The 23293-nt window shown below is 44.5% G+C and overlaps 1 protein-coding gene across 8 annotated transcripts in view; it reads right to left on the minus strand.

Annotated features, from left to right (window-relative positions):
- Positions 1–23293, minus strand: part of COL6A3 (collagen type VI alpha 3 chain) — a 58407-nt gene that overhangs the window by 30037 nt on the left and 5077 nt on the right. For 4 of the 8 annotated variants that reach the window (XM_034065650.1, XM_034065649.1, XM_034065648.1 and 1 more), the window contains exons 2-8: positions 20730–20878; positions 14934–15536; positions 10222–10824; positions 7243–7842; positions 5391–5957; positions 2137–2757; positions 411–1010 (exon numbers count right to left, since the gene is read on the minus strand). In XM_034065650.1, the coding sequence (XP_033921541.1) occupies positions 411–1010; positions 2137–2757; positions 5391–5957; positions 7243–7842; positions 10222–10824; positions 14934–15536; positions 20730–20817 (3682 nt within the window). In that variant the 5' untranslated portion in view covers positions 20818–20878. The remainder of the gene's footprint in view (positions 1–410; positions 1011–2136; positions 2758–5390; positions 5958–7242; positions 7843–10221; positions 10825–14933; positions 15537–20729; positions 20879–23293) is intronic. The other 4 variants (XM_034065653.1, XM_034065652.1, XM_034065654.1 and 1 more) reach the window with 4 other exon arrangements.

Genomic DNA, 23293 nt, shown 5'->3' on the forward strand with positions numbered 1-23293 from the left:
TGCCTCATACTCAAATTGTGCATTTCTCAGAGCCTTATCTGGTTTGTTCATTAACACTGTTCTCCGGATTTGTCAGTGTTTCCACCTTCATTTTGCCCCAGATTTATATCTCTTTCCTGGATAGCTGCTAAATGGGAAGAAACAGTTGTACATATTGTGGTATTTGAATCAAAATAAGTAACATACTTAGGTACCTGACTTGAAAATCACAAGTTATAATGTATTTAAGTACTTGGGTCAAATTTCTATGTATCTGACAGTTTCTCTCTAAAACTGTACATGTGCTGCACCTCTGCTTTTAACTGAGGAAAACCTTGGTTTATAGAGAAGGCATGAAAAGTTACTTACACATCTGGGCAACATTTACTTGAACAGCAACACAGAAGCAGCTGGTGTTGACAGAGCCTTACCTACAGAAGGTGGCACATCTCCCAGCAGCCTTCTGATTTGGTCCTCTGTCAGGGTTTCAATAGGAGTCAGCAGCTTCTGCTCGAGGCTCGGCAGTTCCTGGAAGCTGGAGACTTGGAATACATAATCAGGACTAAGGGAAATCTGTACCATCTCCTCAGGATCCACATTCTTGGCTACTACCATAGGTGCCACCCCCACTTGTTTCACTTGGAGTGATGGGTACTCCAGGTCATCGTCTGACTTGCGGGAGGAGAGGATGACCAAAAACTGAGGGACACCTTCCTCTATGCGGCTCCCGGAGGGCCGGGTGAAGATGGTCTTTGCCACAAACTCAAGGGCCTCCCCCACGTTCACCTGCTGGCCACCCTGCGGCCGCAGCCGCCGCACAGCGCTCTGCACCTCATCCTTGGTGGAGTGCGCGTTGAGCAGGAACTCCACATGCGGATGCTCGCTGAACTGGACCACTGAAATCCTGGTGGTGTCGAAGCCCACATCCAGGTTGTTCACTATCCTTTCAATGAGGTCGCGGATGAGGTAGAACTCCTGGGCAGCATAGCGGGAGCCATCAACCAAGAACACGACGTCCCTCTTCACACCAGCTGCAGGAAGGAAGGCAGTGGTCAGAAGATGCATCGCACATTGCTTATGGAGAACAGCTAAGCTCATTATCTACATCCCTGGCCAATGTCTTTGGCCATGGGGATGATGCTCATTGTTTCATTGCTTGTGATAACTCCTGTGGCTCTCAGCAGGCAGGAGATATCAGAGAGGACCAGTCTGCTAGGCACATCCACAGGGAGTGCAAGAACAGCAATTTCCAGAGCAAAGGAAGCAAGAGGGAGCAGGGGAAGCCTGCAACAATTCCTTCTGGGATCTCCATGCAAGGAAATGTAGCCTGGTGACATTCCTTACTCAGAGCAGGTTTCCAGGCAGCCCGGGGCTGTTTTACACTCGGTACCACCCCTCTATCTTTGGCTTTGTCCTCTAAGAAAGCTTCTATTCTATTATTCTCTCCGCTTCTGCCTTTCCAGGATAAGTTTTTGCTTCCTAATACAATGTTTTCTGTAGTGATAATGCAGGACAAAGCCTCAATTATTGCTGAATACCACACTGATAAATGGGGATGGAGGAAAGCAGTCTGGTTCTGAAGGGAAGGTACTGCTAGAAGGGCTTCAAACGGACTGATCTGGGATGCGTACCCTTCACCCCAGGCATAAACTGGCTGGATTTCATTCTGAGAGAGACCAGAAATGGAAGATCTGATCCTTTTCTTGATGCCTGCTTCCAGCTTCCCTTCCCCCAGTAAATACAGGTGGCAAACATAACACACATCAGCAGGTCTTACATTCAGCAGGAAGCTGACCTTGATTTATAGTGGTGCGAAGATGTCCCTGTAGCATCTAAATGACGCATTTTCCATTCCACAGGGAATAGCATGGACTTAAAATCCATCACAACTTAAAATAAGATCAAGATATTAGCATTTATTTTGTGGGTCTTCCATGAGGATACAACAAGGATGACCTTGAGGAACTGGGCTTAAAGGTGGCTCAGCTTAAGTTACACAGCTCCTACCAACCCTAAAGTGCATCAACAGTGAGACCAAGATGGACTTGGGATCTTAGCTGGGACCACTTGTTTTTCTCAGTTTGTGTTGCAACCATGATGTTATTAAACATCATATTCTGCTGCTGGCTCTCGGTGCAGACACAAACATCTTCTCACCTGGGCTGGGTGACGTGAAAATCAGATCAGGGGCAAGTGACTCTATTTCTTTCTTGGTCAGGCGGATGACTCTGTTGGAGACGACCTGATGCACTGTATCCAGCTGGCTGAAGTCAGGCACAGAAATGGCAAAATCTGGGAGGAAGGAAATGGTCTGCAGCTCTGTGATGTCAGCGTTTCCAATCCCAATGCCAAAGGGCACAGTGCCACTTGTCTTCAGGACCACCGAGGGCCTCCTCACATCATCCTGGGACCGGTCAGCAGTCAGCAGAATCAGGAACTGTGGGACGCCTTCTGCTATCCTGCTGCCGCTCGACACAGTGAACACATTCCTGATGAGATAGTCGAGGGCTGCTCCAGTGTTCAGAGGAGATCCTCCCATAATCTTCAGCTCCTGGATGGCATTGATGAGATCTGCTTTGTCTTCATGGGTGTCGAGTAAGAACTCGGGTTGCACGGCATTGCTGTACTGTGCAACAGCGACACGGACTTTGTCACGACCGATATCCAGGCTTTCAACAACTCTTTGGACAAAGGTCTTCAGTAGAGGGAAACCTCTTCTGACACCATCTGAGCCATCGATTAGAAACACCACATCCTTCTTCTCACCTCTCTCAACTACTGTTTGAGACAAGTAAGGGAAGGGGGGAATAAGTAAGATTCTCTTTTGCAGTGGTTATTATTCTCCACATACATTGAACTGAAGGAGTACAAAAGCTCAGGGAGGGGAAACTGAGGAGTCAGGATGTATGGTTTGGTTCCTTTGCCATCAGATGCAATCACTGGTGAAGAGGCAGATGGATGGAAGTCAGTGGAAAATGCTACGCAACACGTGCCATGCCTTATCCACTGAGTCATAGAATCATAGAGCCATAGGAAATAGGGTGCCAAGGGACTCTGGGTGCCATCTCCTACTTGAGGCTGGGAGAAGCTGTGTGAATCCAGTAAATCAGATTGCAAAGCTGGTACATATGGCTTTGCAATATGCAATAGGAGTCTGGGGCATTGCATACTGCAGAGAGGGTGCTTGCAGGGAGGCAGTGAGAGATGGAGAGCTTTCCTGAGGCATCACTGAACTTAGAAATAAATAATCCTGCTCATGCTCAAGTAAAATGAAAACTTGCTGGAAAAGACACCCAAGTGAAATGGTGAAATCTTTTCTAAAATGACAGACACTGGAGATTTTTTTTAACTGATTTTTTTTATCTTTAATGACTTCAAGGACAAAAAAAAAAGATTAATTCTGTCCAAATATTCTTTTTTTAAAAACAACACAAACAAGACTAGGATGGCAAAGATTAGAGAACTGTTGATACATTCTGCTATTAACAGAATTGTAAAGCTTCAGCTCAGTCAAGCAGAAAGCATCACTGCTTCTCAAACAGCAACTGATGGATGGTATCTCCAAAAGCAACGTTGGCTTGTTTATAGCAGTGTCAAGTGGGACAAGCAGGAGTGCAATCTGTCCCTCTGAAGAAAATCTTATGAATAATGGAGTTAACAAAGGCAGTTGAAGACTTAATGCAAACTTCAGATCAAGTTTATTATTGAAGAGGGATGTTGGAAACTTGGTGGGCTAATGCATAGGACTGGAATGATAATATAGCTTCTGCTGAGCCATACAGATAGGAAAAGGGATCAAACATTGCCTGGTGCATTGCAATTTCAGACACTTTTTCTAAGGTTCAGGAGCAGTGGAAGAGACTCCTATCAAAAGTGTCTGATAGCAGATGAAGAAGGAAAAATATGGGTACTCTTACAAGGTGTCTATCATTTAGCCAGGAATATTAGAAGCAGGTGGATGCAGCTATCTGTGAGCAAATGGCACAGTTATTCACACTACCTGGTGGTCAGAGGGACTCAAAATGATCTTGACAAGACCGAAGTGGTTTGAAAAGGAAAGAGCAGCTCAAGAGCACTAGTCATATACTAGTTTATGTTGAGGCAGAAGCTGCACAAATATGGGAAGGGCAATGACTCCACAAGGAAAGGATAGGGTAAGAGATGACCAGTGGATACCATTCTTACACTCTGGCCATTTGGAGCAGGCTGATGTTGGAAAGACAAGAGTGAAAAGGTAGAAAAGACCTACAAGACCTACCTACAAGGAAAGATTGAATGAGTTGTGTATACAGCTGGTGACAGGAGGACCAAAAAGAGATGTTCGTGGCAAGTAAAGTAAAATAAAGTAAATTAAAGGCTGTCAGACAAAACATGGGAATGAGCTGACTTCTGTATCCTTCTTGTGCTGAGGGAGATGTAAAAGGCTTAAACTATGACTAGGAAGGCAGAGGTTTGACATTAAGAAAAAGTATCTACTAATACAGGTAAAAGCAATCAAACAGATTGATTATAGAGGCTGGGAAACCTCCACTGGAGGGTTTTCAGGACATATTAGACCAATGTCAATTGGTTCTGGACAGGAAGATCCTGTTGGGGACAAGGGTATGTAGCAGATGGCACCCTGAGATCCCTTCCAGCCCTATATCTTGTTTATGTTTCTATGATTCAAAGTCCATCTGCCTAGGACTTGTATACAGAGATGACATGGATGTTATTACACACTTCTTTCTTCCCACCTGCTGTTGGGAGATAGATTAATACCCAAGGAAGTATTGCCTTAGGAAATCACACAGCTGGACCTGCATCTTTTCCAGTGCCACAATGTGGATTTATAATTGTGGCTGTGTGATTCTTTTTATGATTTTTTTTTCTTCAATTAATCCACACTCGTCTATGGAGGCTGATGGTAACTGAGCCAAGAGCATCTGATTTACTGGTGCATAGGTACAAAATGTAGAAACTACTGTCATATCCTGTAAGAAATAATGGAGCAGAAGCAAATCCAGTGTATGCAGTGCTTCTTGTTCCTTACCACTCCTTCAGAAAAGGGAGGGTGGAAAGAGAAATTGAGACAAGCCTTTATTTGCTTCTTCTAGCCCTTGGCCAGCACTGCACATGAACTTACATGAGATCTCTGGGGCAACAACTCTGTGGTATTTCAGGTTTCTACTACATTTTATACACCAGTAACAGCACCAACTGCAGCTCTTGCAGCTGAGCACAAGGGTTTTTCCTTGCTCATCTTTAAAATTCAGCTCAGACCTTCTTTTCTGGATCAGGGTCTGACCAGAGGAGCAGTTTCTACGCAATGGTTTTAAACATCACCAGACCCAATTGTCCCAGTTACCAAATTGAGGGGGTTATGTAAGTGTTGTCTTTCAGCCTTTTGGAAACCCTGGGAGTCCCTGTACCTGTTGGCTGAAGCTGGATAGTTTTCAAGAGGTTGACTATGTCTGGCTGAAGCTCTGAAATCCGAGGGAGGGAGTCGACGTTCAGGATGAACTGTGGGGCATACACGATCCTTTCCAGCTCTACAGGGTCAGCATTTTTGGCTTTAATAACGAAGGTCACAACTCCTGTTTGCTTCAGAGCATCTGACGGTTGCTCCACATCATCGGTTGATCTCCCAGCAGCAAGGAGGACCAAAAACTGAGGAACTCCTTCTTCAATCCTGCTTCCAGCTTCCTTCACAAACAGCCTTCTTATAGCCTCATCCAGTGCAGCTCCGATGTTCAATTGCTTCCCAGTTTTTATCCTCATTCTTTTCACTTTGAGAAGCATGTCTTGCTTAGATGGGAGTTCAGCAAAGTCAAATTCAACTTGGATGGTGTCACTGAACTGAGCTACAGCTACTCGTGTGGCATCAGGACCCACGTTCAGGTCAGAAATGACTTTGTGTACAAAGTCCCGGACAGCAGGAAAGCTACCCAAGAGGTTGGCTGAGCCATCAATCAGGAATAAAATATCTTTCTTGCTTTCTAGAATAAATTCACAAATGAAAAGAAGGGAAAAACAGAGATGAGGGCATTTTTCTTCTCAAACATCATCCTAGAAACTTCTCTGAAAATTAGCTGGGTTTCAATATGCAAAGTGAGTGATTTTCATATACCAAAGTATTCAAAGGCTACAGGACTAAACAGCACCTTTGATTTATTTATCTGAGGAAGAAGGGGAAACAAGAACACCTCTACCTTAGGACTCAATAAACTCAGGCACCAGATAGTTGTATCATACATCGTATTGCATCATATCATTCATGTCATAAAATGGCTGTTTCAGATTAGGCCAGTGATGTTGATATAGTCTAGCAATATGCTGGTAATAGAGGCATGAAGTGCAGCAGCAGTGGAGGGTTGTGGGGTTTCTGTCTATTTAAAGGCTTAGCAGGTAACAGATATTAGTTCATACATACATACACACACAAAGCATATTCTGTATTCTCTAAAAATACTTCTAGTTGCATCATAAGGAGCATCCAAATCCATAGCCTAGTTCTGACTTTGTGAGGAGAAAAAGCCTTTTACCTGTTTCCATTTGGTGCCCTTTTAATCTCATTGAATATCCATGGGAAAACCAAGCATCTTATATCTGTGTGCTTAACATCTTTCATATTAATCTTACTGGTGTTCTTTCCATACTAAACAATCCTGGTTGTTCCTAAGTCTTGATATGCACATAGCCAAAATAAGGGAAATAGTGAGCAAATACCTGCTCAAAAATGGTTATATTTTCTGACAGCTTTGGGGTTTAATGTTGGAGGATAACTTGGAATATCTGGAGTCTAATTTGGCCTCTGTAACACCCTGATAACAGCACTTTCACAAAGTGGCTCTGAGGAAGGATTCAGTCACCTGTACCTGGCTAGACCTCTGCTCCTCTGTGCTCTTTGGCACAACTTTAACCTTTCCACACCACTCCTTGTGGCCAAAAGTAGATGTTCCCATTGCATCCCAAAGATGCATTTACAGGTTGTGACATTATTATGGTGACAGAAAGGGACCACCTGTGTGGCTGGTGGTTGTAGACTCACTTTGATCCTGACCTGCCAAAAGGCTTAAAATTGTGCTGACTTTGAAGTGTATTAGAAATCAAGAGCTGCCAGTTTAACCATCAATACATAGCCAAGCTATGTATTGATACACAGCCATAACTGCTTTGATGACTCAGGGCCCTGGACAGATGTGGAGGTGTACATTGGGAACAAACTGTCAAGAGAAACAAGATTAACTTAATGCAGTCAGCATGCAGGAAGGTAAGTATTACCTGTTGGGGCGAGTGGAACCTCTTCCACACCTCCACTAACATATGTTGTTATAGGCTTATTTAACTCCTGGGGTAAAGCTGCCAGAGAACTGAAATCATCCATAAAATATACCATTCTTGGATTAAAGGCAATCTGTTCAAGCTCTGCCTGATCCGCACTCCTAACTCCAACAGCAAAAGTCATCACTCCGGCCCGAGCTAATGCATTGGAAACTTGCAGGAAGGGATCGGCAGACCTCCCTGCCGTCACCAGGACTAGGACCTGTGGCACTTGTTCATTTATTCTGCTCCCACCAGCTTCCGTGAAGTGATTCGAAAGCACAAAGTTCAGTGCAGAGCCAGTGTTCAGCACTGACCCCCCCATGGGCCTCAGCTGCCCCATACGTTGAATTATGTCTGATTTGGTTTCATACGAATATAGAAAGAACTCTGTTTTAGGAGTGTCACTAAATTGCACTAAGCCAACTCGGATTTTGTCACTGCCGACATCAAGGTAGTTAACTAGGGTGGCAACAAAGTCACGCACAAAGGGGAAGTTGGCATTTCCGACGTTGAGTGATCCATCCAAAAGAAAGATGATATCCCTTTTGGTTACTTGAACTGCAGTAGAGCACAGAAAATAACATGAGACATCACAGAAAAAAACATGGATTATTTTTTGTCATGTGTGCATACAGCGTACGCTGTACACGCATGTAAACATGGTTAGGAGGAAGGATGAGATAAAGAGATGGGAAAGAGTGAGATCAGCACAGAAGTAACAAGAACCTTGCTGGAAATGACAAAATTGGGCAGGGAAAGTTTCTGATGTGTATTGAAAAGTCTTTTAAATGTCATGTTTATCAGTGAGGCTTAGCCTCTGCCATGGTAGATCTTTTCAATGGCTGCCAGTACCTGAGCTGCATGCTCTGCCCCAGACACTTAGCCATCAGAACGCAACTTCATTGCTTTTGGTGGAGCAATACTGAATTACACCTATAGATTTCTTGCTTATCTGCAAGTCAATACACAATTACTTGGGCTTTTCTAATGAAGTTTTAGGGAATGATTCTGCTTTGGGCATTTTAAGTGGGCTTCGACACCCATTACTATCACCCCCTTAGTGACAGCAATCCCCCATTCCATGGAGATGCTCCCATGCATCCCCCTGTAAAGAACCATGTACTGCCCTGCAGTGGCTTTCATGGTCATGATGTGCAGCCAGCAGTGGCTGGTCTGTGATGCAGGGTTAAGCTCCACTTGTATGGGGAAACACTTTTGCCAAGTAACCATTTTGGTTGGTGTTTCAAGTGGGTATTAAAAATACCTTTTACTGATAGGCTTAGGAAAGTTGGTCCAAACCAGACTACAACAGCTGCTTGAGCCACCTGCTCGTTTGATGGCCACATATAGTGCAGAAAACTGCATGTTGATGTCTGTAGTTATGGACATACATTTTGTGGGCTGTTGAAGGGGGAGAAATTTCCCACTTTTGGCCATAATCAGACAGTTCTTAGCTCCTTTTTTAAAGTTAAGTCCTTCCTGGGCTGTCTCCCAGAAAAGTGTGATTCAAGGCCCAAGGTGAGACAATATCTAGTTGAAACAAAGCAGATTGGCCAGTGTCAAAATCAGTATGTTACTAATAATAGTCATTCTATGGGGTAGGATATGATTACTTGCTTATGGTGCATGTGAATAGCTGTGAGTACAATAGAGCAAAAGGACTGGAAAAAGAGAGAAGCTGTATGAATGAGCTTTACAGAACAAGGAAGTCGGGGAACACTTTACATTTCCATTGAAGATTAGAATGCCAGGTTTGTGTATAGCCATGCAAAACTGCGTTAGCAAGAAACACGTTCTGAACACAAAAAGCTTATTAAATGATAAGTACCGTGATATTCATCTTAATTAAGGACAAGTATTGGCAAACTGATTTTAAAACGTCTGGTCTGCTCATGTACAATGGCCATCAGCTTTCATTCCTTAAGGACCTTTTCAAAAGCTGCTTGTTTTGCACCATGGTTTACTATTGAAATTACTTGGAAAAACTAAAAAAAATGATGGACATGGTTCAACACCCATTTAAACCAATGGGAACCTCACTCCTGACCTCACCAAGAGCTGGAGAAAATCTTGATTTTCAATGCTCATACGCCATAAGACTGAAATGCAAGGTTCAAATATTATCTAGCATTAGTTCAACCTCAAGCAACCATATTAGGAAGAAATCCTGAGAAATCTGGTATATCTGTACTCGGCTACACCACCTCTGGAGATGCAGCGAGAACTGCCTGAAAAGACATGACTAGCAACTGGATTGTTTCCACATGACTGATGTCAATGGCAACACCAAGTAAAAAGGATCCACTGGCTTCACAGTGCTTTGACTCACCTCCTAAAGAGATTAAACAAAAACCAACACTGCTATAGTCTCATACATCAATTAGGGCTTGAGCTGAGTAAATGACAAGAAACTTGTACCTATGTTCTGAAAGGGTGAGTTGCAGTCAGTGTTAGGCCACATTTCTGTCAACATCTCCAGAAAAAAACTTGCTTACTTTCTTGGCACTCGGAAGAAACTTCTATGTTTTCTTGAGCAAATCTCCCCCAGAAATGATTCTCAAACAGGGGGGGATATTTTAACATTCACAGTGTGTCCTGCTCATAGATTACACAAAGCCTCAGCGAGAGAAGAAGCCTCTATTGTATGATTTCATTACCTGACTAGTAGAGCACACCTTTCATGTCCAGGCCTTTAAATGTTGGTGACAAATACGGGATGGGACAAAAATCTCCAAGAAGGAATCACAAAGCTCTAACAACAACCAAGCTACCAAATCCACCAATCTGTTCCTGCTCATTTTGCAGATCAAAGAGACAACATTTAGTTATGCTGAAACATGTGCTTGATGCTTTTTCCCCCTTATCTCCACATGTCCTAGAATAAGGGGTGACAAACATAAACTGTATGTCTTTAATTAGAAACAGGTCATCAATTACCTGATGGTGTTTCTTGGACAATCAGTCCTCCAGAGAGTGTCCTGATAGGCGACAGCACTTCAGGAAGAATGGCTTGCATGAGCTGGACACGGAAGTCATTCGGATTGAACACAAAATCTCTCTCATGAGCAATCTCTTGAAGTTCTGCCAGGTCGGCATTTCTTGACCCAATGGCAAGGATCACTATACGGTTCCTTTTCATCTCTGCTGCGGCTCGGTCAACAGCATCCATGGACTTACCGCCAGTGATAAGCACCAGCATGGGGAGCACTCCTTCCTCTATCCTGCACCCAGAAGCACTGGTGAAGAAGTTGTTCCTCACAAAGTCCAGTGCCGAGCCAGTGTTCAGTGCTGTACCACCCATGAGCTTCATTCTCTTGACATTAGCCATCACATCCTTTCTGCTCTGGTGGGTGTTAAAATAGAACTCTGGCTTCACAGTGTCTGCGTACTGTGCCACCGCCACTTGGATCAGGTCAGGTCCAACCTCCAGCCTTTGGACAATTTTGGCAACAAAATCACGAATTGCATTAAAGGGGGCAGTCCCCAAAGCAGTTGAGCCATCTATCAGGAAGACTATATCCTTCTTGTTCACTTCAATAACTGCAAATAATGCATGAACATAAAGTTAGCGGAAGCGTTCACCATACAGCGGATCAGTTCTAAGTCAACAATTCAACAACATTTAGGACTTCTTGTCTGTCTGAAGTACTGTTACTCTCAACAACTTTTAAAGTCTCTTGCTTTCAAAACAGAATTATTGTCTGAGTTCTAGCACAGAGTTAACAAGAAATAGGAATGTTTCCCCTATCTAAAACACAAAAGAGTTAAAAAGTTGAAAGAATTGCATTGTTGATAAAACAATATTAAAATGTACATACATGTCAAAACAAGAAAGGCAAACAGGGAAAATGTTGGTACTCAGCTGGCACATGAGTTAAAATAAGCAGGTGATGCTTCCTCTATCTTCAGTGGAGCCACCAAAATCATGCCAGAGCACGGTGTGGTTTCAGAAGGATTAAGTTCCCAAAAGCAATGACACGAGAACAGTCTCCACTTATTCAACATACCTGGACTTTGAGTCTTCACATCCTACATCTTATTCCTTATCTAACAAAACCAAGTTATGATTTTTCTTGGCACAGCTAGCCCAGCCATGGAAGAGCTGAATCATATTCTTGTTGCCATGTCATTAACAAAGCAGGTCCCCTATGTTGTAATCTCTGAAACTTTATGACTGACTATGTCAAAGGAAACAGAACAAGCACAGTTAGCTTTCCAGTTCGCAGGCTAAGTTTGAAGGAAGATAGTTAGCAAAGAAAAAAAACCCTGCTGTGCAGCATTGGAACCAAAGCACCATCATATTTAATACAGCAAATGTACACACAAAAAAACCCAGTAAATATTAACAAGACAATACCGCTGTGATAAAAGCATTAGACATCATTGTCATGGGAGATAATCTGGATGCCATCTTTTATACAACCCCACTCACATCATCACCTTCCTGATTTCATACCACTTAAGTGGAAAAGAAAACCTTGTGTTGCTTCCAAGTTATGCTGGAACATTATGGATCATTGCATTATGTTGGACTTGGGGTTTCCTTAAATTGCCAGACCACCTAAGAGCTCCTGAGATGGGGTCAGTATTCAAGGCAGCAGGTCCATCACCTCCCAGGCTCACCACAATGATCAGTGCACAGCCAGGGGGAAGAAGAGACCCAGAATCGGTGGGATCTCAAACCCCTCAGGGCAAGTGGAAGCAAACACTCATGTATGGCCTGGATGGCAAAGGGCAGCACCTCCGTCCATCAGTGCTCCTCTGAATGGAGGGTATTTACTTTGGAGTTGAACAAAACCCAAAGCTTTGGCTGCAGTCCTTCTTGGCTGGACACCAGCTGGCTATGGAAAGCAGTGTTCACAAAGGCTCATCTCCATCAGGTTTCTCATTAGGAGTAAGTGCCATGAGACTGGGCTACCCCAAGGAGTGATTTAGAGCTGAAGATAACATCCGTGACTCAGCTGCCTCTCTGTCCTCAGTCCCCAAGAGACCTGCCTCCAACACCAATGCAGTCTTTTGCACAAGCCTTTCACATTCTTGCTAGAAGTTGTTTGATTAAGGGATGACTGTCAAAATGTGAAGATTAGAATAGCCCACCATGGTGCTGTCAGACACATAGTGATGAGAACCTGCACAAACCGAATCTGGTGGTACCCTCCACAAAACACAGCCTCACGTGAGCTGCCAGTGGCTTGCAGTTGGCTGCCCAAGTTGTCAAAACAGAGCTACTCACAAAGCCACAAGGATTCGCTTAAACAATCCTTTTCCCAGAACCATTATATCCACCCCTCATTCTCCCAGCTAAGTTTTATTCATCAGTTGCTCCAAGGAGAGGGCTGAAAACAGGAAACTTGCCAAATGGGTAACGAAGGCTGAAATCTCTGCTTTTTATCACCCAGGAGAGATGTCCAAAGTACTTCCTTAGCTTCTCAGCAGCTAGATACCCAAAAATGGAGACCTTGTAAGCTTTTGACTTTATATAGAAGTTTGTGGAAAATATGAAAGGGGCTTTGCAAAGATGAGGGCACAGGGAAGGAATAGCTCCCTCCACTCCTCATTTCTCTTGCAGCTCTCAAAGCCTGCAGTATGTTTTATTAGAGGAGAGGAATGCAAGAGCAGAACTCAAAACCCATAGGAGGAAACAAACCATGGTGTTAATTTCAATGGATACAACTAAAGCAAAAGCATTTAAGGAATCCTATACACGTCTCATAGGATCGAGCCCAGTAAAGCTGATGACAAGTCTCCCAGGACTTTCAAAGGATTTCGGATCAAAGCATTATGTCTTTGACTCCAAAGGCTGGGAATGCTGGAGGGTGTCAGCACTGAACCCAGCCCTGCATAGTTCCCTCCTCATTCCAACCTCAGCTATCTTTGGTGAAGCATCTCATAATTTAATCATCCGGGATCCCCAGCAGCTAAAGGAGAGGGGAGAAGAGAGGCAGAAAGGCACTTTGAGATGTCTATTCATCTCAGAAGCGCTAGGGTTCAGCCAACACTAATATGAAAGCTAACGTGAGGGCTAATGTAAGGTGGGGTGACTTCAGTATTTCACATGGAACACTTGGCACCTCAGTGGGTTTGGCATCCCTTTAGGGCTGCGGTGTGTCCCACACCAGTGCTGTACACTGCAGATTCCCAAGGCACTGACATGAATCAAGCAGAACAGTCAAAATTCATTTCCGTGGGTGCTAGGAAAAGGAAATTCCCTAAAGCTCCTATGAAAATACCCACTTCTCCATTTAGCATATTCATCTGCATGTAATTACACAGGCTGCTGCTGCAGTTGTACCTGCTACAAATGAGCTGGCATTTTAAGAGACAAATATAGAAGTGCAGATGAAACCAAATACAGCAACATTTTTAATCTTACCATTCAAACTGTTAGAAATCAGAGGGACAGAAAGAAAGGTACTGAGCTACAAAAAGAGATATTTTCTATTGAGCTACATGGGTCATGGCATGCACATTCTAGCTAGACAGGCAGACTTCAGCTTATTTAGCAAAATATGGTTCTTGTGGCATGCTACCAGCAAAAGTTCTTTATGTTCTTTCCTGGAATAATCAAGGCAAGGTCATAAAATGATCTTTCAGGCAAATTCCTCCCTTTGATTTGAGCCACAGGACAGCAATCATGTTTAGGCATAGATCCGCAAAGACATCTGGAACACAGTTTTATGTGTCAGCATCCATCACGAAGTGAACAGTATGTACAGAACTCCAGACTGGCACTTGGATCCCAAAAGTATTGTTCCCATGGAGCATCCTGGTAATTAAGTGCAGCAACTCCAGCCTAGCCCCTTCCAGGAGCCTCTGAAGTACAATGTGCTGTGTCTTCCATAAAGTCTCTCTATCAGTAAATTTAACTTAGTCATAAAAACATAGGGTGAGAAACTCCTAATCACCTGCTTAGGAACCCAGATATTCATTAGTCCACTGCACCTGAGCTAATGCTAGTCCAGAAATAATATCAATAAGGACTTCAGAGTGACAAAGTGACTTAAGTGGAATATTGACACCTACATTTTCTTTTTCCATGGCCTCATAGTAAATCTTCTCAGCTGATACATTTAAGGGAAATAGATGTGAGGTAGGGATTTCACTTCAGAACTAAAGGTTGTTTTGCTTTTTAAGTGCAGCAACACAGGAGTTTCACCATTTTCCCAAGGACAGTGCACAGTTTCAATGAGGTATGGAATTTTCCTGTTTTAGCAAGCTGTGAAATAAGGATCCATTTAACATCCCTGATAGCTTCCTCAGTCAAATTTCATTCTGATGGTGCTCAACTGACATATGATGTAAGCTAATGTGACATAGATGTTTTCAGAACTGACAGTGATGCAGGATTTATTCCTAAAGTCCTTACATACCTCAAAAAGGATTATATGAGATGTTTTTATACTCTGCTTGTGCCCTTTAAAGCCCCATGCCATGCCAGTGATTGACACACAACCTCACAGCTTTTAAAAGATAACTCACTGGGCAAAAGCATTTCTGTCAATCAGCAGCAGTGTCCTTCCCACAACCAGAGCACAGAGATTCATTGCAAAAGGAAAAAAACCAAGCAATTACAAAAATAAGTATGTTTTTCAAGTGTGCAAAAGCTCATTCATTCATCGCAATGCAACAGTCTAGAAAGGCATACATACCTTCAGTTACAATGGTTGGGGCCTCTAACAAAATGAGTCTTTGGGCCACTCCAACAATGTTGGGCAGTAATAATTCTCGAAGAGCATCAAGGTTACGGATATCCAGGGCAGTAAATGCGAAGCTTCCATCAGTAGCAATCTGCTGCAGCTCTGCACTGTCAGCATTCAGGACCCCAATGCTAAATGAAAATATACTAGCTTGCTTCACTGCTAACAAGCCCTCTCGGATATCATCACTAGACTCTCCACCACTTATCAGCACTAAAATCTGCGGCACCGCTTCCTCTATCCTGCTGCCTCCTGCCTGGGTGAAGAGGTTCTCCACCACAAACTCCAGTGCCGTACCAGTGTTCGCTTCCTCGCCACCGCGGAAGCTAAGTGCCTTCACGGCATCCAGAACTTCCGCTTTTGTGGAGTAGCTGTTCAAAGCGAACTCGGTTCTGGGTTGATCACTATACTGCACCACCCCAATGTGTATTTGCTGAGCTCCAACTCTGAGGCTTTCAATCAAATTTACAAGGAAATCACGTATGGCTTGGAAATTGACACTTCCGATGTTGTCTGATCCGTCAATAAGGAAAATAAGGTCAGCAGACTCTTGAGCTTTAAAAAAAGAAATGCAAAGGTGAAGGCATTAAAATGGGTGATTACATGCAGTTGTACAGTGTTCTGACATGTTTCTTGGAAAACCAGTAAGAAACACGAAAATGAGCAAACAAAACACATGTTCACTGAGGAGGTTTGCCTCTTAGTTCTGCATTCTGATTGAATAAGAGCCCCCAGCCCAGCCCAGTAGCATCCACTGCCCATCAAGAGACATAACCTGAGCCAGTGGCTGCAATTACATGGGCATCATAATTATTGGCACATGAGGAGAAAACTTGGCAAAATACATTCTTTTTTCCAATCTAAATCCATTCCATCTGTGTCCAATACTGTCTCAATACTTAGAGCCAAAAGGAAAAGGTGGATTTTGGTGATAATTCACCCTGAAGACAGTGGGTGAGGACAGGGAGATTTCAAGGAGGTTTTCCTCATTATACTGATTTTTATTTTTTAAAGGAAAACCCACTGTTATACTGGAATCATATTAGTGGAATCATGGAAAGTTTCAGCCTGTCTGTTGCAATTCTTCCGTTTTGCTGGTTAAAAGCAGTGGCTGAATTTATTGGCTTCTCCCACCATGAAGGATTATTATTCCAACAGCATTTGTTAGAAACAAGTGAAAAGGTCTCAGTTATTATTCTTGCACTGTAACTCTTTTACCAGCAGCCAGCATAGACACAATGGTATTGCAGACCTGCACAGCTGCCAACAACACCAAACAATTGTCTTGCTTTAGTTACTTTGCACAAAGCTGCCTTGATTATCAATGGAGGGGTTGGGTTGGTATTTTTCATACAAACTCTGGATATTCAATCAGGTAATGCAGAATCAGGTTAAAACAGGATGATGAAATCAGTCATGACACAATTATCCAACTCTATTTGTTGTAACCATACCCAGATGACCACAAGCATCTGCTGAGAATATACACACGCTGAAAAACCCCCAACATTTTATATGGCATGAACATGATTGTGAAGGGGAAAACTCTTTTTGCCGTGAGACTTACCGAAGCAGATCAAACATGCCCTGGTGTTTGCTCTTACTCCTTTTGCTCTACTAATTTATACCCATCAATGTCACCAAGAGCTGTATGCATGCAAACAGGGGTAAAGACCACCCAAAAACATGCTCAGACATTTCCATGCTATTACTCTTCAATCTTGTGAAGAAATCAAATTTCAGACTATTTGCAAACGCACTGTTTGTAAATCCCACTCAGCTCTCAACTTTTAAAAGCCAAAGGTGAAACCAATAGCAAAACTGGCATGGAGTTTAGCAAGGCCAGGGATAAACCTGTGGTCTTTGCTATTAACCAGCAGTGATAAAAGCATTGGTTTTGGTTTGTTTGGCTGTTTTTTCCCCTGTTTAATTGTTTTTCTAATAAATGTTTTCTTAAATCATGATGCCACCAAGAGATTCAAATACTACCACAATTCCAGTGACTAAAGAGGTCTCCAGGGCATCATCACTTCCCTGGGCCAACTCCATAGCCAATGTTGGCTTTAACATGGCTCAGAATTGTAAAGGACTGCAGGATTTGTTTTTCCATTGAGTCAAAATTTAGGGGTGCTTTGTGCTGGTTTTACTCTGCCATTTTCAGGTGGGATGTACATGTTCTATTTCATCTTATAAATGAAGGGAAAATCTCAATGTGGTTGTACCCAGTGCTGCTTTAGATACCCTGAACCTCTTTGTGAGGAGCAAGGTGTCAGACACCAATGAGTGTCATCACGGCAGCACAGGTCACTCCCGCAGGAGAGAAAATAGATAGGAAACAGATATATTGGATAATGTGTCATCACTGTAAAAAACACTTGTACTTCAGTGCACGTTTATGGAACAAGCTGGTGCTGGAGAACAAATACAAGCATGCTTGTTACACAACTAAGCAAGGAGGGTCAGATGAGACAGACAGCTCAGTTTAACAAATACATCAGGGTAAACTTGGGGCTGACTCCCACATTTATTCTAGTCAGCTCTGGGGACCGTCAGAGACCAGCAGCTTTGGTACTCTATACTGGAAGCACTATGGGACTGGGGGGGGTTAACATTTCTGTTTCATATCAGGACTCATTTTAAGCATAACTTCCATGGCATTTTTACCCATTTTAGGCAAACGTTATTTGTACCATGCTTTGCTCATTCTTGTGATCCAATGTTTAGGACCTGTAACATCTTTTCCTATGTTTCGTGATATCCCACAGATTACCCATGCAAGTCACACAGGGACAAAATGACTGTAGCAGGATGAACTTAAATTTGGGTTATGGGAGAGAGGGAAATGCTTGCAAAAAATCTCTTAGAGCAGAACTGAACTTGGAAGTGCATGATAAACACAAAGGAGGCAATTGCCTTTAAAGCTTTTAAAGAAATGTCTGTGATTCCAGATATTCATGTACTACTGGGTTACACCCTGGTGTGCCCCTGAGGAGGACAGCCAGCTGCCAAAGAGTAATTCCTCTGTGATTTCAAGAGGGAAACGCTGTGGTCCTCAATGGAGAAGCTGCAAAACAGCCACTGTAGTGCTGTAGCTGATTGGGATAACACTCATTTTCACATATAGTGACATGGATTTCTTAGAACTGGTGAACTTTACGTCACCCTTCTGGGGCAGCTGCTTTTCTTCCCTATGGCTTTCACATGATCTGGATATTTGCCCTGTCAAGCACTTTGCACAATAAAAACACACATGAGCACAGCCTTTTGGTGTTGCTCAGTGTCATGCAGGGATGGAGAGCACTCAGTGGGGCTGGCGTGAGGGTTAATCAGGCAAGACAACACAGGGAGATTAATGTTACACTGCCTCATTACACTGCCATTGCCTTACATCACCCCGCAAGCTATTGACCTTCAGATGGAGTCTCAGGAATAAAAAGAAAGGTTTGATCTCTGGGGCTTCTGCTGTGAAACACAACAAAGCTGCTCAAAGGGCCCTTTCCATGAACAGTGAAAGGCTGGAGGAAGTGTCTTGGCTTTTTTCCAGGCAGATTGAGCCCCCAGCTTGCAGTCAGCACAGATCTGTTGAAGCCCGGGTGGTTTGAAGAGAGGTTTCAGTCACAGGAAGGGTCCAGCACTCCAGAAGGTGAAAGCCATCAGCTTGCACAGAAGGCATTTCAGTGGTGTTGCAAAAGAGGATCTCCAACCACACCGTTCTCCAAGCACATGAGAAGAGAGGCTAAGGGCCAGCTCAGGGATGGGGTTTCAGTGGAGAAGGTCTCCATCAAACTGCTTTTCGTGTCTTCTGTCAAGAATGACTTTCTGGAGTCATTGCCTCTCTCCCCTGCTAGCTGCAAGGGGACATCCCACATGGTGTCCCTGCAGACAGCAGTGATCTGCTCAGTCTTGAGGGGTTTTGGTCAGGGCCTCAAAGAATCATTGCCACAGCTACTGTGCTCATCCCCTGTTTCTCTGCCTTGGGAGTGGATAGGATGAGGCAATTTAATAACTCTGCAGAGCTCCCTGCAGAGTTATTAACCTGAGCTCCTTTCCATGCCATGGATGCAAAAGGATGGTCACAACAGGTCTCTGCCCATCCAAGGGCTCCTGTGCTACCTCTTGGGATGCCAGCTCAATCTGCAGGTGACAGCACGCTCAATAGCTACAAACATGGGGCCACATGCTTCAAACCTTTGTTTTTAAACCTCTTGAACGTCCATCTCAGTCTTGCCCCTACAAAGGCTTTAAACAGCGCAACACCAGCAGATCCCATGCTGATGGAAGCCATCAGCAGTCAGCCATTACCTGTGATGTCTTTAACCAGTCCTTTGGCCCCAGCCTTTTCTGGAGTCATGGATGAACGGACACTCGCCACTAAGTCTCCAACTATGCCATGGAGAGCAGTAAAATTCTCTAGGTTGAAAAGGTGCGTGTCGAAGGGTTCGCTTGCTATTTCCTGTAACTCCCCTTCCACTGCATCCTGCACGCCGATCGCAAACAGGTTTACATGGGCTGATTTAAGGACAGATGATGGCAGAGCCACATCATCCTGGGTTCGTCCATCCGTTAACACTATAATAACCTGGGGGACACCTTCACTGGCTCTGCTTCCAGCAGCTTTAGTGAGATGGTTCTCGATTAGGTACTCTAATCCTTTTCCAGTCTTGGTGCCTCCCCCAACATAAGGCATATTGGCAATATGGGACAGGATGTCCTGGGTAGAGGGGTAGGTATTTAACTGGAACTCTGTGTGGGGGTTTCCGCTGAACTGGACCAGGGCAAAGCGAAAATCATTTCCTCCCACATCTAAAGCTTTTACAACATCATACAGAAACTCTCGAACCAGTTGGAAATGTTCCTTCCCAATGCTCCAAGAGGAATCCACTAGAAATATTATATCAGCCACAGCAACGGGTTTGACAGCTTTAAAAAAACAGATGGGGATTTAGGATTTTCTATCAGTCAGCACAAGCAGCATCCTCCTCCTCCTCACCCAAACAACCGACAGCCTCTTGTGCATGGTGAAAGTGAAGCTCAGCTTCCCCTTATCGCCTGCAGCACAGCGGGAGGTGCTGGAGAAAAGCCAGCCAGCCATCAGCACCCTGACACCACAAGCACTGAGGGACAGGAGAGGACAGCATGCGACCTCCCCTTCCCAGGGAGGGGGAGGCAAGATGCTTCCCCCCTCCTGCACCTCACTGCGCAGCCCTGAGCCATACCCCTGCAGCTCCACGACTGAACTGAGGCTTGCTCAGCCCCTAGCTGCCCGTGGTCACATGCAGATGTTTTGCTGACTCAGGGCTTTGCATGTGCTCAAGCAGGAAGAGCTGCTCAGTTTAAGCAGCCTGGGTGCTGGCATGAGTTTTCCGTAGCACCCACCTCATGACACCAGCTCTGGTCCCAGAGGCACCAGTGCCTTTCTAGAGGTCGGTGGCAGTGTTCTTCTCACTGCTAAAGCTCTCCAACACATGCAAGGAGGGCAACACGGCTCTGCCCAGGAGAAAACCTGCTTGGGAGCAGCCGTCCTGCACCTCTGTCCCCCGCAGAGCATCCTCAAAGGCACGCCATTGGCCAGAGACATGCTTGGGAAGGCACCACACGCATTGGCCAGGGTCTGAAAGGACCCTCAGCTGGGTGGGAGCTGAGGAGAAGGTGAACCACAGTGGACCATTGACATGCATGTTAAAAACCATAAGGTGAACTACTGGCACATTTGTACAGGCGAAGTCACAAAATGCAGCACTGCCTTACCTGCTTGCTGCTGGGCATGAAGCAAGCAACAGCCTGAGAGTAGGAGATAAAACACTGCCTCCAAGGGCAAATGTCGGTGTTTCCTCATTTTGGTCTTTTATCTGAGTTTTCCTTTTATTATCCTTATTTTGAAGCACCCAACGTGAGACCTAAGGGAGGAAAACAGGGAGAGTGAGGAACAGTGCCAGTGCTGGCCAGGTATGGGTGAGGCACAAGATAAAAAAGCCAAGCCATGGGGTTTTGCAATACTTTTGTGCACTTTGACAAGGGGAAAAAAACCCAGACCTCTAATGCTGCACAGAGTCTGCTCCTAGCAGGCATTGCTTTTGAAGAGGAATCATTGCTCACATAATTGACATTTAATCACCCCTGTGGACTTGGACAGCTTTCTTCTTGCTTGTGCTGTCTCAGGTAATACCTAATACATAGGAAAATGGTCAGCTCAGGTTTCTAGCACCAACTCTCAGTCCTACGGTGGCCTCTCACCTGGCTTACTCTCCTATGGGTGACCAGCTCCAACACCTTGGTGAGTGTGTTCCCTCTTCCTGCTGCCCTTTCTTATGTCATTTTTCATGAGCACCATAACTGTAGCTTCCCTGAGCACCCCTTTTGCCTCAGCTCACCTCTTCAGCTGCCCCAAACATACAAATGGATGTTTCATTACTCCAGATCCAAGTGAGCCACATGATCAGGAAGAAGCCCTTGGCTTCCCACAGCCTCACAGCCTGATCATATTCTGGAAAGGCACCAAGAATACTACTTCATATGTTGGAACCAGAAATAAAACTTAGGCAAGTTTCTTATCTGTGCTCCCCTCTGGTGAGCCTCCTGAACCAATGCCTTCTGCAGGAGAGCTGTGGTTCTGTCGTCATGAAGACAACCTATTTATTATTTCATGTTCATTTCCAAGCCTACAGAGCAGAAAGCAGCAAGGTTTGCTTAACTGGAAAAACATCCTCCCAGAAGAGAATCCAGGGATTTAATACTTTTCATTCCCCAAAAGAGCTCAATTACTCAAATGAGCCAAAAGTGATTCACATACATCGAGCTGTTGACCAGGTCATCATTTGAAAAGGACTGAAATCTAAAACCCCCTGATGTTCTTATTACCATCCTTGCCAACTCCACCAATCCAGAGAGTACGACCAATACATGAGCCTTCAAGAGTTAGGGGGAACACTAACCCCCTGTTTAAGAAAAGTCATGGCTGCGTGGAGACCTCATAGCAGCCTTCCAGTATCTGAAGGGGGCCTACAGGGATGCTGGGGAGGAGCTCTTCATTAGGGACTGCAGTGACAGAACAAGGGGTAATGGGTTGAAACTTAAACAGCAGAGGTTTAGATTGAATATAAGGAAGAAATTCTTTCCTGTTAGGGTGGTGAGGTACTGGAATGGGTTGCCCAGGGAGGTTGTGAATGCTCCATCCCTGGCAGTGTTCAAGGCCAGGTTGGATGAAGCCTTGGGTGATATGGTTTAGTGTGAGGTGTCACTGCCCATGGCAGGAGAGTTGGAACTAGATGATCTTGAGGTCCTTTCCAACCCTAACTATTCTATGATTCTATGAATTAGGGAAAACTGGGTAATAAACATCTGACCAACTGCTCCATCTTCCCCTGAAGAGCCACTCCTCAGGGCTATCACAGAGAGCCAGCAGAAAGAATTCCCACAGTTTCCCTGATGGTATTTATCAATGATAATAGCATGAGTCAGGCAAAAGACAGTCTCTACCTTTCCCCACACACTTGTTAATAATAACAGTAACAACCCCACCAGGTGGAGACACATTCAACAGGCACCCAGAGCCAGCAGAAGCTCGCAGTATTCATTTAGATGAGTCAAGTTTTCTCTGCTATTGGCAGCTCCTCAATTTACAAAGGCAGCTGCTGCAGCCCAGAGAGGCATTACTGTCATTCATTAGAGATCATCCTTGTCAGCTGGCACCTATTCTTCCCCTGGCACCTCCCAGTGCCTCCAGTGGGAATAAACCTGCTCTGCTGATTACAGCTTGCTTCCTGCTTTCACCCAAAGGACACGTGTTGCAGTATGGGTGCTGCTGCAGAGTCATCCCCTGAGCAGGCAGAGGTGCTCTTCATCAGGGGCTGTAATAAGAGCAAAGGAGGAGCATCTGGGTGCTTTTGGAAAGGGGTAGGTAAGGAGGTTACCTTCCTGTGAAGGCCCCTAAGAAAAAGAAGGAGCAGCAAGGCCAGCACAGCAGAACCAAAGCAGAACAGCTTTTCTGTACAGGTAAGGGGTTTCTTGTGGGGTTTGGGGGAGATTTGAAGCAGAACTTTGCGTGGTTCTAGTTTGATTGAGACCGCAGTGAGTCCCTGGCTCTGAGAAAAGTGGGTTTAAGGTAGTAAATGATGGCAATTTTGTTGCTTCGAGGGAGGTCTGGCTTGGCTGAGTTTGCCTTGATAGGGCACAGCAAGGAACTGTTTGGCTCACTGTATTCACATTGCTTGCAGTGTATTCACATGGGTGGCAGAAGCTGGAGGTGCCACCAGCTTGCAGGGCATGGAGGGTAAACCGAGGGATGGGAACACATGCTTATTCATTTCAATTCT

This window comes from Melopsittacus undulatus, chromosome 8 (assembly GCF_012275295.1).
Source record: "Melopsittacus undulatus isolate bMelUnd1 chromosome 8, bMelUnd1.mat.Z, whole genome shotgun sequence".
In the NCBI taxonomy this organism is placed as follows: domain Eukaryota; kingdom Metazoa; phylum Chordata; class Aves; order Psittaciformes; family Psittaculidae; genus Melopsittacus; species Melopsittacus undulatus.